This window comes from Mastigoproctus giganteus, chromosome 8, assembly GCF_048544385.1.
Source record: "Mastigoproctus giganteus isolate SK-2022 chromosome 8, ASM4854438v1, whole genome shotgun sequence".
NCBI classification, from domain to species: Eukaryota; Metazoa; Arthropoda; class Arachnida; order Uropygi; family Thelyphonidae; genus Mastigoproctus; species Mastigoproctus giganteus.
The window spans coordinates 222,577,119-222,592,467 of NC_143582.1; the positions used below are offsets into that span (position 1 = coordinate 222,577,119).

Below are 15,349 nucleotides of genomic sequence, written 5' to 3' on the forward strand. Positions count from 1 at the left end.
TAATAAAAAAATATTTTCATATCATAATAATCAGTGAATTGAACAGGTTAACCTTTTAAAGGCTAAAAGAAAAAAACTCATGAAATTCAAATCATTACTCACCTCATTTGTCAATGTAATAGTACCAATGTCTACATACATAAATTTCACTATATGCAGAAATATTAAATTGCAATTCCACTGTCATATGGAGAGAATTTCTGTTTCAGAGATTTCTTTAAATTGTGAAAAAAAAATTCTTCATCTTCTATTTCCTTATATCAAATTGAGATTACATTCGAAATTTCAGACATCTAAGCTTATAACCATTCAATATTTTATTCTATTTATCATTATCACAGCAACACCACCAACAAATTTTCAAATTATATTTATTTAAATGAATAAGTGTATTATTTGAGGAACTGCTAAAAACTATGTAAATTAAAACTTGAAATAATTTTGAAGCTATATAGTCATGCAGCCAATGTGAAATGGGTGTATCTTTTAACTTTTTTCCCTTTTATTTTATTTTATTTTTTTTTGTTCAGAATGTCTCAACAAATAACAGATCTAGAATGCGAGAAGACAGGCCTCACAAAACAGTTAAAAGAAAAGGATAATAAACTCAAAGGTAAATAGATAAACTAAATAAAGTATAATGGCCTTTTTTTTTTTTTTTTTAGAATTTGGAAGTAAAATATGAACAGTAATTGACAACATCAGCCAGATAAAATAATTGACATTTGCAAGTTCAATTATTTTATCTTCACTAGAGGTGCTCCCCCTGAATATTTATATTCTGTTCATACATTATCTATTTCACTTTTTCACTGATTCTAGCATGCTGATCAGAACTGTTTGCTTACTAGTTGCCGTAGTGTTGGGGCTACAGTCACTGAACTCGGACCTTTCTGGGTTAAGGTATTATCAAAATGCTATGGTCATCCTTTGCCCAGTGGAGTGCTTTGTAGCTTCCCTTTGAAAAGCAGCAAAATTTCTTCTATTTTTTCCATTTTTCTTCATTAATTTTTTTTCATTTTACTCTTCTTCTCTTGACATATCATATCACTGGTATTCTGGGGTTATCATTTCTGAAAAGAAAAAGGAGTGTATTGAACTATTGAAGTTAATTATGAGGGCATTTTTGGACCCGGGAAAGATGCCTTTGGATTGGACAATTTCCAACGTATCACCAATACATGATCGGTTAGTCTGACTTAAGTGGCAGGGAAAATCTTAGAAACGGTGATTGAGTGCAATCCAGGGACATTTAGCTAGATATGGCATTCCAAATAACACACAATATGGTTTTGTTAAGGGAAAATCATGTTTAACTAACATAGTAAGCTATTTTGACAGAGTTACTCATGAGCTGGATGTAGGGAACAATTTTAACAGTTTATTTGGATTTTAGCAAAGCATTTGACTCATTCCCTCATGAGAGGTTACTGTATAATCTGGAACAGGTTGGGATTACTGGAAAGATTCTAAGATAAATTGCTAGGTGGCTGCAGGACAGAAGACAGAGGGTTGTGATTAATGGATATTTTTCATATTGGTGTGAAGTCAGAAGTGGTGTTCCCCAGGGATTGATTCTTGGACCACTGTTGTTTCTGATTTTCAAAAACAATATCGATGATGCCCATCTATCCCATCAGTGATGCGATTGGTGGGGAGACAACTTGAAGATCGCTTAGTAGTGATCAGCACTCCTTCAGGATGACTTGAACAGGCTGCAAGGATAGTCAGAAAGGTGGCAGCTGTGTTTTAATGCAGCAAAATTCAAGGTCTTAAACTGGGAGAATAGCAACCCCAAAATAAATTATACACTAGGTGGGGTTGAATTAAAACAGTAGAGGAAGAAAGGGATCTGAGAAATACAGTACGGGCAGGTAAGTTTTCTGAGCAGTGTAAACAGGCAGGTAGGAAACCCCATACTGTCCTATCGATGATTTATCGAACATTATCCTGTAGAGATAGGGAGATTTTAGTCCCATAGTAAAAAGCAATTGTAAGATCACTTTTAGAATACTTTGTTCAAGTTATGGAGATGTCATCTGAAAAAAAGACATTTAGCTTCTTGAAAAAGTCCAGAGGCAGGCAACTTGCATGGTGAAATCAGCAAAAGGGTAAGCATATTGGGAAAGATTCCGAATGTGTGGGCTATAGAGCTTGGCAACAAGGCACCTCAGAGATGACCTGATTGAGGTTTACAAGGCCCTCAGAGGGGGGTTAGTAAAATGAACGAAGACTGAATTTTCACTGTTATAGAGAATTCCAGAACTTGTGGGCATATATTCAAATTACAAGGGAAGAGGTTTAAACTAGATTGTAGGAAATTTGCTTTTATCCAGTGAGTCATTGATTGCTGAAACAGGTTGCCTTCACAGGTAATTGATGCGATAGTTTGAATTAATTCAAGGGTCAACTGGATAGTTACCTATGCGAGGAGGGAAGCAAATAATTTATATTTTCTTATCTACTCCTTCCCCTCCTGGCCAATGCAGCAAAAGCCTGTGGTTTCCTTGCACTGTATGGGGGAACAGAGCAATAAAAGCAATAATGGTTACACTGAATTTTCAAACAGATCTATTTGGAAATTTATGCTATACATCAGATGATAAGATTTGGGTGTTTTGATGATTCAGCTCAAGCTGTTGAACTGAGTCATTAATTCACGAACTTGGCAAAAGTCTGAAATGTTAGACTCATTAGATTACTAATATTAATAAAGCATTGTAATGTCATATAGCAATAGAATTTTATTCAAAATTAATCACAGTTCTTCCTGCAAAGCAGAACCTTAATCTAATCTAATCTAATCTAATCTAATCTTTAATCTAAATAGCTATATAAATAAATTCCATTAATATAAATATAATGTATTTCCAGTTAAAATCATAAAAATTCTCAAGTTTTACAATAATAGATGGTTACAGTTAAAAATATTTCAAAATATTAATTTATTTGTATTCATATAATTTTAATAAGAGACATTTATTCTAATTATTATATTCAACTTGTTAGATGTGTAAATATACAAATATATAAATGTGTAAAACTGCATATTTATACATTTGTCATTTCCAAATTTAAAATTTGGATTTAGAATTTCACATTTTTACATTATTCAGGGACATAAAAAAAAAAATTTAATTTCATAATTATTATTTTCTGTATGATAACGAGAAAAATTTTCATTTATATGCTTTTTATATATCATGTATTTTTAATTAATTAATATTTTATTAATTTTAGAATTAAATAAATCATTACAAAGAGTAGAAGAATTGCTAAAGACAAAACAGGAGGAATATGCTGAACTGCAGTCGGAACAAAGTGCCCTAAAGAAATTGGCTGATAGAACTGAGAGAGCCAGGTCTAAACTAGAACAGGAGGTAATTTTTTTTTTTTTTTTTTACTGTATATTTTTTAATATGAGAGAGAGAGAGAGAGAGAGAGAGTTTATTTCTAGTGGAATATGCTAATTTAGTTAATCTTATAAAGAACATAGATACAATATATATCAATTGTATCATTCACAGCCATAAGGCTAGAAATTAATGCATTAAGAAACATTAGAATATTCTTTGAAGAGCACATCACATTTAAACTATTGCTTTGGATATTTATGTTATTATAGTAGTTAGCTACTTGAAATGTGCTTTGCTAGCAGTATTCATGTAGCTGTTACTTTACTTGTTCGTGTTCAGAATAAAATCAAAGAATTGCACTGTGATGATGGCTTTGTAATTAAATAACACCATATTTAATCAGCCATTTGAAAATAATTTTCTACTTTTGTTTGTTTTTACAGCAGTTTGTTAGCAAATAAAAGCAGAATGAAATAGAGTATCTATCCTTCATCATTTTATAGTATGTGTTGTAAATCACAAAACATTTTGCAAACAACCACCTTATGTACTTTTGATGTTTGTAATTTGCCATAAACAATTTAGTACTAATTACAAAAAGCTATGCATCATAAATGTAAATTTAAATCAATCTACCACATAAATTGACAAACGTATGACTACTTCATCATGTAAACAACTATTACTACATTCAAGATGTCTACAAGTGGGGCATTGGTGAAATACAAATTTGTATTAAATTAGAATTCAACATGCCATGCCATGTGTAAGAAATATTCTTTATTTCTTTGAACTATACAATATTGCAGATTCATGTAGATTCATGTGTCACGTTCAATGTTTGACCAGTATACCACTTGCATGTTAGACCAATTACAGATATCACAAACAACATGCTGCAAGAGATATTCAATTTTCAGGAAAATACTTTGAAGAATGTAAAACATTATTTCTTTAGCTAATCCACTCCCTTCAAGGACTGTGCCTCTTAATCTTGAATTAAGATTAAATTATTTATATCTGCTCTTTAAAACCTCCCTATGTCAAACAATTATTCAGCTGATTCACTGAGATGTTGAGTTTATCTCTCACTTTTTCTCTCTGAGGTCTCTAATGCTGTTTTTTCCCAAATTTAAAAAAAATTGAGAAATATGTATTTAAAAGAATATACAATTTGCAAAACAAAACATTTACAATGCATACAAATTTTCTTGCAGGCCATGCTATATGTTATCCCCACATAACATTTCTGACAGTCCAAAATAAAACAGAATCTAGCAGTTTAACACCATTTTCCCAACTTGTTTTTAGTTTGTGTGTATTTTGTTACACATTATTCCCTTTAATTCTCCCAGTCACTACAAATAGTTTATGCATCCTGCTTATCATTACCAATGTATAGAGGATGATGAGATTAATGCTGTGCACTTTGTACAGCTGTGTCTACAAGTTAATATAAAATAACAACAGGATTAATTTTCAAAAGTGTCTGCACTGTGTTACAACTATTGAAGACATATAATAAAAAATATATAACATTCCCTAATAAAAAAAAAAAACACACACACTGAGGTCATTCCATAGTAATATTGCAGAGCATGTGAACATTTCACACGAACTACGTGCAGTAACAGACAAGGCAGTTCTGTACATTCATATTGAGGCAATTATTTTGCATGAAGCAATGGGACTATGCTTAAGATTCACTATTAAACAGTTAGAACAATAAAATATAATTAAAATGATGCCAATTGTCGACTTGAACAGTTCACTACGACAAAACATGGTGCAAAAGCACTGGCCATTCAATAGTGAAACTTAAGCATAGTCCCATTGCTTCATGCAAAATAATTGCCTTAGTTTATACTGTTACACACCATCAGGCATCTCTCATATTGTGGACTTATACTTTATAACTGGGTTTTCACTATTGCAACAACAGGCTACTTGCCCCCACCGATGAGTAAGCCAACAAGCTTTGAAACAGTGCCATCTGGATGGTGGTATCTGCCGAGAATAAGTAACATTAGTCTTCTCCATTGGTGAAGCATTACTTATTCAAAACAGTGCAATACCTCAGCAACTCTTGAAGGGTGATTCACAATATGAGATACAATTAAAACAATGCCAGTTTTAACTGACATTGTTTTTAATTGCGACTTAAACAGTTCACTACAAGCAAAACATGGTGCAAAAGCACTGATCGTTCAATAATAATTCAGTGTACTGAATATAATCAGCATAATGTGACATGTACTCTACTGTATTCTTATCTAAACAGACTTGTATAACAGTTATAGTCTTAAATTTCTGTAGCAATGATCTACCAATTTCATTGTGCCGTCGGTCGTTAGAGCCTTTCCTTTCACCCCACAGCTTTAATTTTTGCATGGTCTGCATGTTGTCCTGTCTAAATTTAGCTTATTAATCTGTGCAGTTAATCATTTTCCATAATCATCCACAGGGATGCAGTTTAACCCTCAAGAATGAATACACTGATTTTGTTAGAATTGAAGAAGTATTGTCCAAGTATATGATTACACTTGTATAAAGTATGTAGTTAATTAAACTGTACTTTATACACATATAAAGTATAGTTTATATCTTTACATTCTCATTTTAAAATATGTATATGCAATTTTTTTTAAAAATTATTATTTAAATGTATATGGCAGTAAAACATTTAGACTGTCTTTTTCCTTTTCCAAAAGAACTAAATGGCATGCTTTATACTATACATGTCTGTTAATATAAATTTTTTGGGCATGCCTGCCTGCTAAGGGTTAGTTATAACCAGCTTTTATTATAAATATTTAGTGATTTTCATTTGTTAAAATTGAGTTTTTAACAATTAGTGCAGAATAGGCACTAATTATTTGTATATATTTTCAGGTATCATCTTTGGAACTAGTCTGTCGTCAGCATGAATCTACTCTTCAAGAGAGGGAAGCAAGTATTAAGACATTAACAGATCAGCTGGAACAACATAAAAACATCACAGAATTCATACACAATCTTAGCAGTGGCAAAGTTAATATTTCTACCATTTTAAATAAAACATGATATTCATTTCTTTTGTTTCTTCATCTAAAGTATAAAACTCTTCTAAAACACTTTTTTTAATTTATTTTTAGCTTTTTTTTTTTTTTTATTTTTCAATAAACCAAAATATACAACACAAACTTGTATACTTTTTGATTATTTTTTCGGAGAAGTTATTTTGAAAATACAAACTTATTAGTGAAAAGTTTGCAGACTGATATCTTTGATTAGGAAAAATATATACAGTGATAACCCAGTTTAATATAATAAAATAAAATATACAATAGCAGAAACAGTTGAAAAAGAGACTATTGTAGTTGACAGTTAAAAAAACTGCTATTGTATATTTTATTGTATTATATTAAACTGGGTTATCGCTGTATATATTTTTCATAACCATGGACCCCAGTACACCAGGCCCATTTGTTACAATCTTTGATTATAATTAAAACTTGAATTATCACTTAATTTTATTTTTAATTAATTTTTTATTAAAAGGAAATAAGAAAATAACAAGAAAATGAAATAAGAAAGAAATGCATTTCCAGATAAAGAACCATTATGTAGCAATGATCATAGTTTATTATTGTGGGATTTAATTAAAAATATAAGTATTTGCAAGAGATTTTTCTTTTGTAAAGTTGACTGCAATGGTCTTAGACAGTTTTTAAATTCTTCTCAGTGTGACCAACTGATGATTCTGTAGAATCTCATTAATACAAAGTTATTTATACAAAACACACATTCCTGCTAAAGGATATGCTTTTTTACCAAACATTGATTTATTACAAAATTCTTTTATATATATATATATATATATATATATATATATATATATATATATATATTGTGAAGTTCATTTGTGTCCCATGAAAAATCAGTTATGTTATTTTGTACAGCTGCCACAAATCTTGGTACAACACTAATTAATTAAAGTTAAATTTATCCCAAAAAAACACTTGCTTTTCAAAGAGAGTCTTGCAATCGTGGAAAATTAAGTGAAGAAAGCCTTACTATTTTATGTTTTCAGACGGTAGTACAAAACTGAACCCAGGTGCGATCAGAAAATTTTTCAAGCCAAGATGTTTTAACGTAGTTAACCAACTTCCATGCAAATATGAGGTCACTAATAGTTGCTTGGCTTGCAGTCAAAATGTTTCAATCTTGATTATTGAGAGTGAATAAAGAATGGCTTCAGAAAAAGGGGGCATTTTGTTGAATTAGATCAGTGGAATGTACAGCACATTCCACTGAGAAGACACTAAGGCTGAAGAACATAATTTACAATACTGCCAGTTTTATGCAAAAACTGGATCAAGGGATTATTTATAACCTGCCTGATAAAAGGTACCTAGGGCCTTTTTAAGTGCAAATATATCCCCAGTGCATAAAGGGGGATCAAAAGGCGACATAATTACAGACCTGTTAGCTTAATGTTCAGGGAAAATAATGGATTCACTGGTTAAAGAAGTAATGCAGGACCATTTGGATGCAATTATATTGCAATCACATGGATTTGTCAGGGGGGGTAGTCTTATCTACCCAATCTGATAGGTTACTATGATGTAGTGACCAAGGAACTGGCTGCAAAAAATAATTTTGACATCATATACTTGGATTTCAGGAAAGCTTTTCATACTGTTGCACATAAGACTTATACAAACTGGAGCAATGTGGCATTAAGGGCAAGTTACTGCTATGGATAAAGGGATGGTTAAGTGGAAGAAGACAAGGTGCTTATCAATGGGCACTGCCCTTCATGGACTAATGTTATTAGTGGAGTACCCTAGGGTTCAGTGCTGAGTCCGTTGTTCTCAATATTTATCAATGATATTAATGAAGGTATATTAGGCTTAATGTCTAAGTTTGCAGTGATACAAAGGTTAGTAGGATGATTAAAGACAGTCATCAGGGTGAGCTGCTGCAACAAGATCTAGGAAAATTGGGTAGATAGGTTGAGAAATGGCAGTTGAATTTTAACATTAACAAATGCAAGGTACTTCACGGGTAGCAGTAAAGCCAGAGTAACTTATCAACTGTGTAGTACTACACTAAAGTGCAAAATTAAAAAAACATGGGGGTTATTGTGCAGTCAGACATGAAATTCTCTGAGCAGTGCAGGAATGCTGCCAGAACAGCTCATGGGGTTTTATCGATGATATACAGAAACTTTGCTAGTAGGGAAAGGAGGTGATTATCTCTTTGAATAAGGCCATAGTTGGTACATATCATGATTACTGTATACAGGTCTGGAGCCCTCACTTTAGGAAGGATGTAAAGCTGCTGGTGTGGGTGCAGAGAAGGCCAACCAGATTGGTGAAGGGAACAGAAGGGTGCTCTTACCTACAAAAGCTTTTCAGTTCTACAAATTGCAGCATCTTGTAACTAGGCACCTGTGGAGAGATCTGATGAGGTGTGTAAAGTCTTGAAGGATTGAGTAAGCTGAATGTTAATGGTATTTTTCCACTTGCTGAGACTACACACAACAGGGGACATAAATTCAAGTTGAGGAAACATGGGTGCAAATTCTTGGTTTTTTTTTTTTTTTTTTTTTGCTGATGCTATATAAGATAAGCTTGCTTTTCTGCATCATTTGCCATTACTACTATCATCCAACAGAAGAATTGCTGACCACCAAACAAAGTTTTGTTACCTGTGGTGAAAGATAAAATGTATGTTCTGCTTAAAAATGTATGCCAGACACTAAAAATGAAATCAGATTCTTGCTTTAAGTTAATTTATTAAAAGTTAATTGGTTTTTGTGTTCTCTTTGTACTATTTTGTGATACTAATTATATATTTTGATTTCAATTATATTGATTTTTTTCATAGCTTCTCTTATAAATAAAAGAAATTCTAAACCAAGTAGTATTTTTATTATTGTTAGCAAATAAGATGAATAAGTTAGTGGAAAGCATCATTTTGGTTTGTAGTAAGTTCCGAGGTTATTCCAAAGCTTAATTTAAGTTAATATGATGAATAGATGTGTACCACTGAAAATGGTCAGACTTTGATATTTTTGGTGAACCTCATCAAAAACCAAGGGACATAAATTTTTGGTTGTTCCAAAAATGTAGAATGCAAGAAAGCTGTGTAATTGAGTGACAGTTTTCTGACACGATGGCTGTGTTTGGGTCTGGCAGATGTTAGGAGAATGTTATTTACCTGAGGTTATCCCAAATATGAAATTCTGCAAAGTGCTGTTGCTGTCAGATTTTCTCTGATAGTTTTTGGCTTGGGCAATTGGCTGTCATTTGTGGAAAATGAATCCACGTGCTATATTGACATTCTGGACAATACTGCCCTTCTTACACTGGAGTAAGCAGTTTAAGGAGAGGCACCTTTTTCCTGTTTGAGCAAAACAATGTGCCATTTCATACTGTACAGCCTGTACTGACTTGTTTTTAAGACATGGCTGTGCAAAAGTTTCATTGGCCTGTCTAGAGCCATTACTTTAACTAAATTTTCAAATGAACTAGAACATCAACTTTGGGATAGGCTGTTACATCTGCAATCAACAGCTAAATGGACAGTCTTCCTTTATCAAAAATTCAGAGTCTACCAACCAGGATGCAGTTTGTAATAAAACCAAAGGTGAGCCACATTATTAAATATTGTATTAACAAAAGGGTCTTTGAAACATGCAAGTGTACAGAGAGGTTGGCAATATCATGCAATACTGAGTATAAAAATGAGGTTCATTGTGAAAAATCGCTCACTTAACAATAATTTTAATATAAATAGAGTTGAACCTCTCTTTAACGAACTTCCATATAGCAAATTTTTATATTTAGGGAATTTTTTTGATTTCCGCTTGGTAAACGTAAACATTGAAAATAGTTTACATATAACAAAGAAAAATTTCCATATAATGAACTGATTTCGAGAGACCTGGGTACGCATTATTCACACATCTGGCCTTTAAGCAATAGAGCTGATGGTGTAGAAAGCATGAATTAAGACATAATATGTTCCACAATTTAGTGATGCCCATAAACCTTATACAACTGCCTCTGCTGCACCAAGAAGTTGTGCTGGCCAACTGCTATGTGTCCACAGCCTAAAGGCATATTCCTGATGCGGACATTGGCTCTGCCAGTCAACCTGTTTTCTACTGTTAGCACCCTATTAGAGAATTCGGAGAGAGTGATTTTCCTTTAACCTGGAAATTCATGTGTTGTTTTGTAAAAATAAGTCATCCATACTTTCACTAAATTTCACCTGTCTCTATTTACATGGTAGGTGCAAGTGGAACCTAAATCAGTTTTGTTTAAGCTGCTTTTCAAGTAACCTTACAATGTCTAAGAGCAAATCCTTGTTTTTTGTAGCAGAAATAGTGGAGTTTGGACTGTTAAAAAAAAAAAAAAACAAGAAATCGCTTTATCCTGACAGTAGTGTCAACCATTCTGAAAAACCATGTTTTGATTTATTCTCAAACTGTTTGAGAACACAGGACTCAGTTGGAATTGTGTGAAATTGTGCCTGTATGAAGATGCAGATAAAGTCGTTTTTAAGTGGGTGAAGTTGATGTGAGACTTAAACATGCCAATATCAGGGCCTTTAATAAAAGAAAAGGCTATGGAGCATGCATCTTTTCTGGGGCATAAAACATTCCAAACCAGTTTCTGGTTGCCTGGGCAAATTTAAAAAGTGCCATGGCTTACTCAAAAAAGTTATTTCTGGTCAAAGTGGAGTTGTAATTGAAGAAGACTGAATGAAACAGTTTTTAAAAAATTATCGAAGACTACAAGCCCAAAGACATTCAACATTGATGAAATGTCTATTTTTTAAATGTTTGCTGAACAAGACACTGACTTTTAAAGGTGATAAATGTTTGGGTGGTAAAAATAGAAAATTACAGCCTTGGTTGGTGAAAATATGGCTGGTAATGGAAAACAAGCTTTTAGTAATAAGCAAAAGTAAGCAAGCCTGATATTTCAGAGGACTACAACAAAAAAAAGCTTTGATAAGTGAAATTTTTGAACAATGGATTTTAAATTACGATAGAAAGATGATGAAAGAAAACAGAAAAATCAAGTTATTTGTTGACAAGTGTCCTGCCAACCTTCACTCGGTAATTTGAAACAAGTGTGAAGCTTGTTTTCTTCCCTCTGATACCTCGTCTGAACTGCAGCCAATGGACCAAGGCAATTATCAAGAATTTGAAATGCACTACCGATGGCACATACTGAGAAAAGAAGCCAACCAACCTATAGATTCTGTTATATGTTTGTTGATATGCATATCAGAGTTGGAAAGTGTGGAGTCAAAATGTGACTGAAACAACGCTTAAGAACTGTTTTGCAAAAGCAGGCTTTGCTAAAATGCCAATTAACAGCGATTAGAGGGATGAACTACTACAAGACGTTGAGAAATCATGAGAAGAACTCCAAGCAAGAGGTTTGTTTGATCAGTGGGGGAAATTGTTTTTGATGAATTTTTAGGAGTTGATAATGATATAGTAGCTGAATATCCAAGTGACTCCAACATTTTGGATAGTATTCAAAGAACTAGTGACAATTTTGACAGTTTGTTGGATGAAAATGAGGGCAGCATTAAGCCTTCCAAACGTGAAATGTTGGCAGCATTTGAGACTTTGCGTTGAGGCCTTTAGTGTGAATAGAATATATTTGAGTGTTCAAAACAAATGCGAACATTTCAATGAACTATGTACAGTAAAATCCAGTGTACAACAAAAAAAGTATTTTATGAAATAATTCTTAAAGGTACTAAATATTGTGCACATCATAATGTCTGTAGTAATTTCTTAATATGTAATAATAAATTAATTGTTTTAAGACATTAAATTTTTATTCATTCTCACTTATTCCTGATTTAGTTCTCAACTTTTACTATATTTCTGAATGTTGAATTCAAGTATTTTTCATTGTTGAAAAGGTTGATAAGCTAATTTAGGGAATCTATTATCTTCCATTCTTTCTACATGTTCTTTCCATCTTTGTCTATATTCTATAATTTTTCCATTAATTGAGTAAATCTTTATAATTGCTTTCTAATATTTACGTTTGGTATTTTATCTAATTTTGTACATCCTTTAACATCTTAAAAATTTCAATTCTGCAGCTTGTATTCTATTAATGTCTCTTTGTTTTGGTATCCATGTTTCAGAACGATAAAGAAGTATTGGTATTGCCATTATTTTGTAAAATTTCAATTGTGTTTCTTTCCTTGTTTTCTTAGCCAGGGTTCTTTTTATTTTTCCACATATATTTTGAAATTTCGCCAATTTCTGGTTCATACCATATCTTTTTCGACTTCATATGTTATATCACATCCTAGATATTTAGAATGTTTTACTTGTTCTAATATTTTATTGTCTATAACTATTTTTGTTCTCACTGTATTTTTCCCTTTAAAAGCCATTGTTCTAGTTTTCATCGTTTTAACGAATTTTTTCAAGTGAATGATCGATTTTGTTATATACAGGTCCCACTGTATATACGATTATTGCCATTGCGAATGGCATATTGTTTATATAATTATTGGGTGAGGAAACAATTCATTGGGAAATAATCATAAATTCCAGAAATGTTTCTCATTCTGTGACTAACAGACTCCAGTGCAAACAGTAACTTTATGAACCAGGTATTCAAATTATAGGGATACCTGCATATCCCTATAAACTGCATTATGAAAACTGTGGGAAGGGTTATAAGAAGGTGATTGGAAAAGAAATTCTGGGGAGCAGAAGAACAATGTGGTTTTACAACAGCCAGATCATGTATTCACACTAAGAAATTCTTGAAAAAGTATGAGAAATGTCAAGATTTTGGGATGACCTTTATAGATCTAGAGAAGGTGTATGATAATGTGCCTAGAAAACTGCTATGAGAAGCTTTGAAGGAGGTGTCTATCAATGAACCACTGATAAATATTAAGACCATGTATAAGGACAACACACGTAGAGTTAAAATGGGGCAAAGACTGTCCCAAGAGTTTACTACTTCAAAAGGCCTTTTGCTAGGCTCCTGTATGTTACCAACTTTTTTTAAGATCTATATCCATATATAAGAGAATGGTCCAGAAAATGCAAGCTGGGTATACCTGTTGAGGACAATGTGTACATATTCAACTTACTATTTGCTGATGATCAGGTGGTGGTAGCACAAGATATGAATGATGCAGAGTATATGTGCAGGAAATTGGAGACATAGAGGATGGGGATTAAGGATCAATTATAAGACAGAATACTTAGCATTGAAAGCAGAAGTTCTGAAAATAGAAGGATATAAACTTAAAACAGTACATAACTTTAAATATTTGAGATTGATAATACAGGCTGATGGATCATCTAAACTGCAAGTTGAGAAGGGAATTAGTGATGGAGGAAAGTGATAGGTATGCTGAATCCAATCCGGAGGAGTAGAAATATACTCGATAAGACAGACTTATCTAGCAAATAATAGCACAGAGCATTATGCTGTATGGGGCAAAAACATGGACAGTTAATAAAACAACAGAAATTTGCTTGTAACAGAAATGGACTACTGGAGAAGAGCAGCAAAAAAATTGAGACTGGAGAAAATGAGATTCTACAAATGATGGAAGTGGAAACTATAATCTGGGTAATTGAAACAAAAAAGCTGAGGTGATATGTACATACCAGAAGAATGGAGAAGGATAGACTTCCAAAAGTGATTATGAATTGGGTGGCACCAGGAAGGAGGAAGATCAAGGGAAGTGGCTGGATGGAGTCTGTGAAGACATGGAAAGACGAGGACAAGAGAGGAAAATACAGAGAACTAGCAAAAAAGACGGGAACGATAGAAGAGTTTTTTTAGGTCGAGGAAAACCCATTGCATAATGGAAAATTCCTAATGAAGTATACTGAGTGACACATTTAGTTGGTGTACCTACCTAATAATGACCAGGTTCCCTTTAGCTCTAATAAGGGCTTACATACATTCATTGTGGAATAGACTTAGTGTCAAAAATATGCCACTGGGATAATGGTCCATGTTGAGTCAATTGTTTCCATAGTTGCAGATCTATGCTCCAAATAGCTCACTCCATTTCATCATAGATGCTGAATTGGATTGAGATCTGTGGCCAGAGTGGCTACTGCAATAGGCTAAATCCACTTTCCTATTCTTTCAAATTGTAGGCCAATATAAAAAAGTTTTGTATTGGTCTGCCATTTGGCCTTTGATATGGTGCATTTCCTTGTTAAGAAAACCCATTTGCAGCTGGGAACACTAAACATGAAAGGATACAACTGATCAGAAACAATTTCCTGATCACCTGTGGCATCCAAATGTTGCTCCTCTTGTATTTGGTTGCCAGTGTTGTACTGGGTTATTTGACTGACCCTTTTGATACCCTACAAAAATCAGCCTCTTGCATCAAGAAGCTGGTTCTGACCACATGATCACTGTTAGCAGGATATTATTTGTTATTGGAACAATCTTCATACATGAATATGCCAGCACTGTTGGATTTGAGACACTAATACTAGTGAATACAGTGCCACGTTCAAAGTTATTTAAATCTTTCACTTTGCCCTTCTAACACTGAATTGTACACATACAGCACCCCTACATATAGCCCATCTATACTGCATAGTACAAATATGTGATACTGTTACAGAACGAGCACTCATTTTCATAAAGAGTATGTATACCTAATAATATGGCCGCTTGCATAAGTAGTAGTAGTAGTAGTGGCATGTGATGCAAGAAAGCAAATGTATGAGCTTGTGCAGCATCAGCCAAAAAAAAAAAAAAAAAAAAATTACAAAACAATTCCCTCTAAATGTTTGTCCCAGTTCCTCCTTAAATTTATTTAACCTATCAACTTCCACAATGATAGATGGAAGTTTGTTCCAGCAATAACCACTCGCTGGCTAAAGGCAAATTTACGTACATCTATTCTACATCTGTCTTCCCTCAATTTGAATTTGTGCCCCCTTAGGTTCGTAATCTGAACAAGTG

At 33.1% G+C, this 15,349-nt stretch overlaps 1 protein-coding gene across 1 annotated transcript in view; it reads left to right on the forward strand.

Annotated features, from left to right (window-relative positions):
- LOC150082356 (protein CIP2A-like) overlaps positions 1-6,419 on the forward strand; it is a 105,000-nt gene extending 98,581 nt beyond the window's left edge. Inside the window, exons 21-23 of the mRNA XM_090380494.1 lie at positions 531-613; positions 3,241-3,380; positions 6,249-6,419. Coding sequence (XP_090236620.1) covers positions 531-613; positions 3,241-3,380; positions 6,249-6,419 — 394 coding nt within the window. The remainder of the gene's footprint in view (positions 1-530; positions 614-3,240; positions 3,381-6,248) is intronic.
- The last annotated feature ends 8,930 nt before the right edge of the window (positions 6,420-15,349 follow it).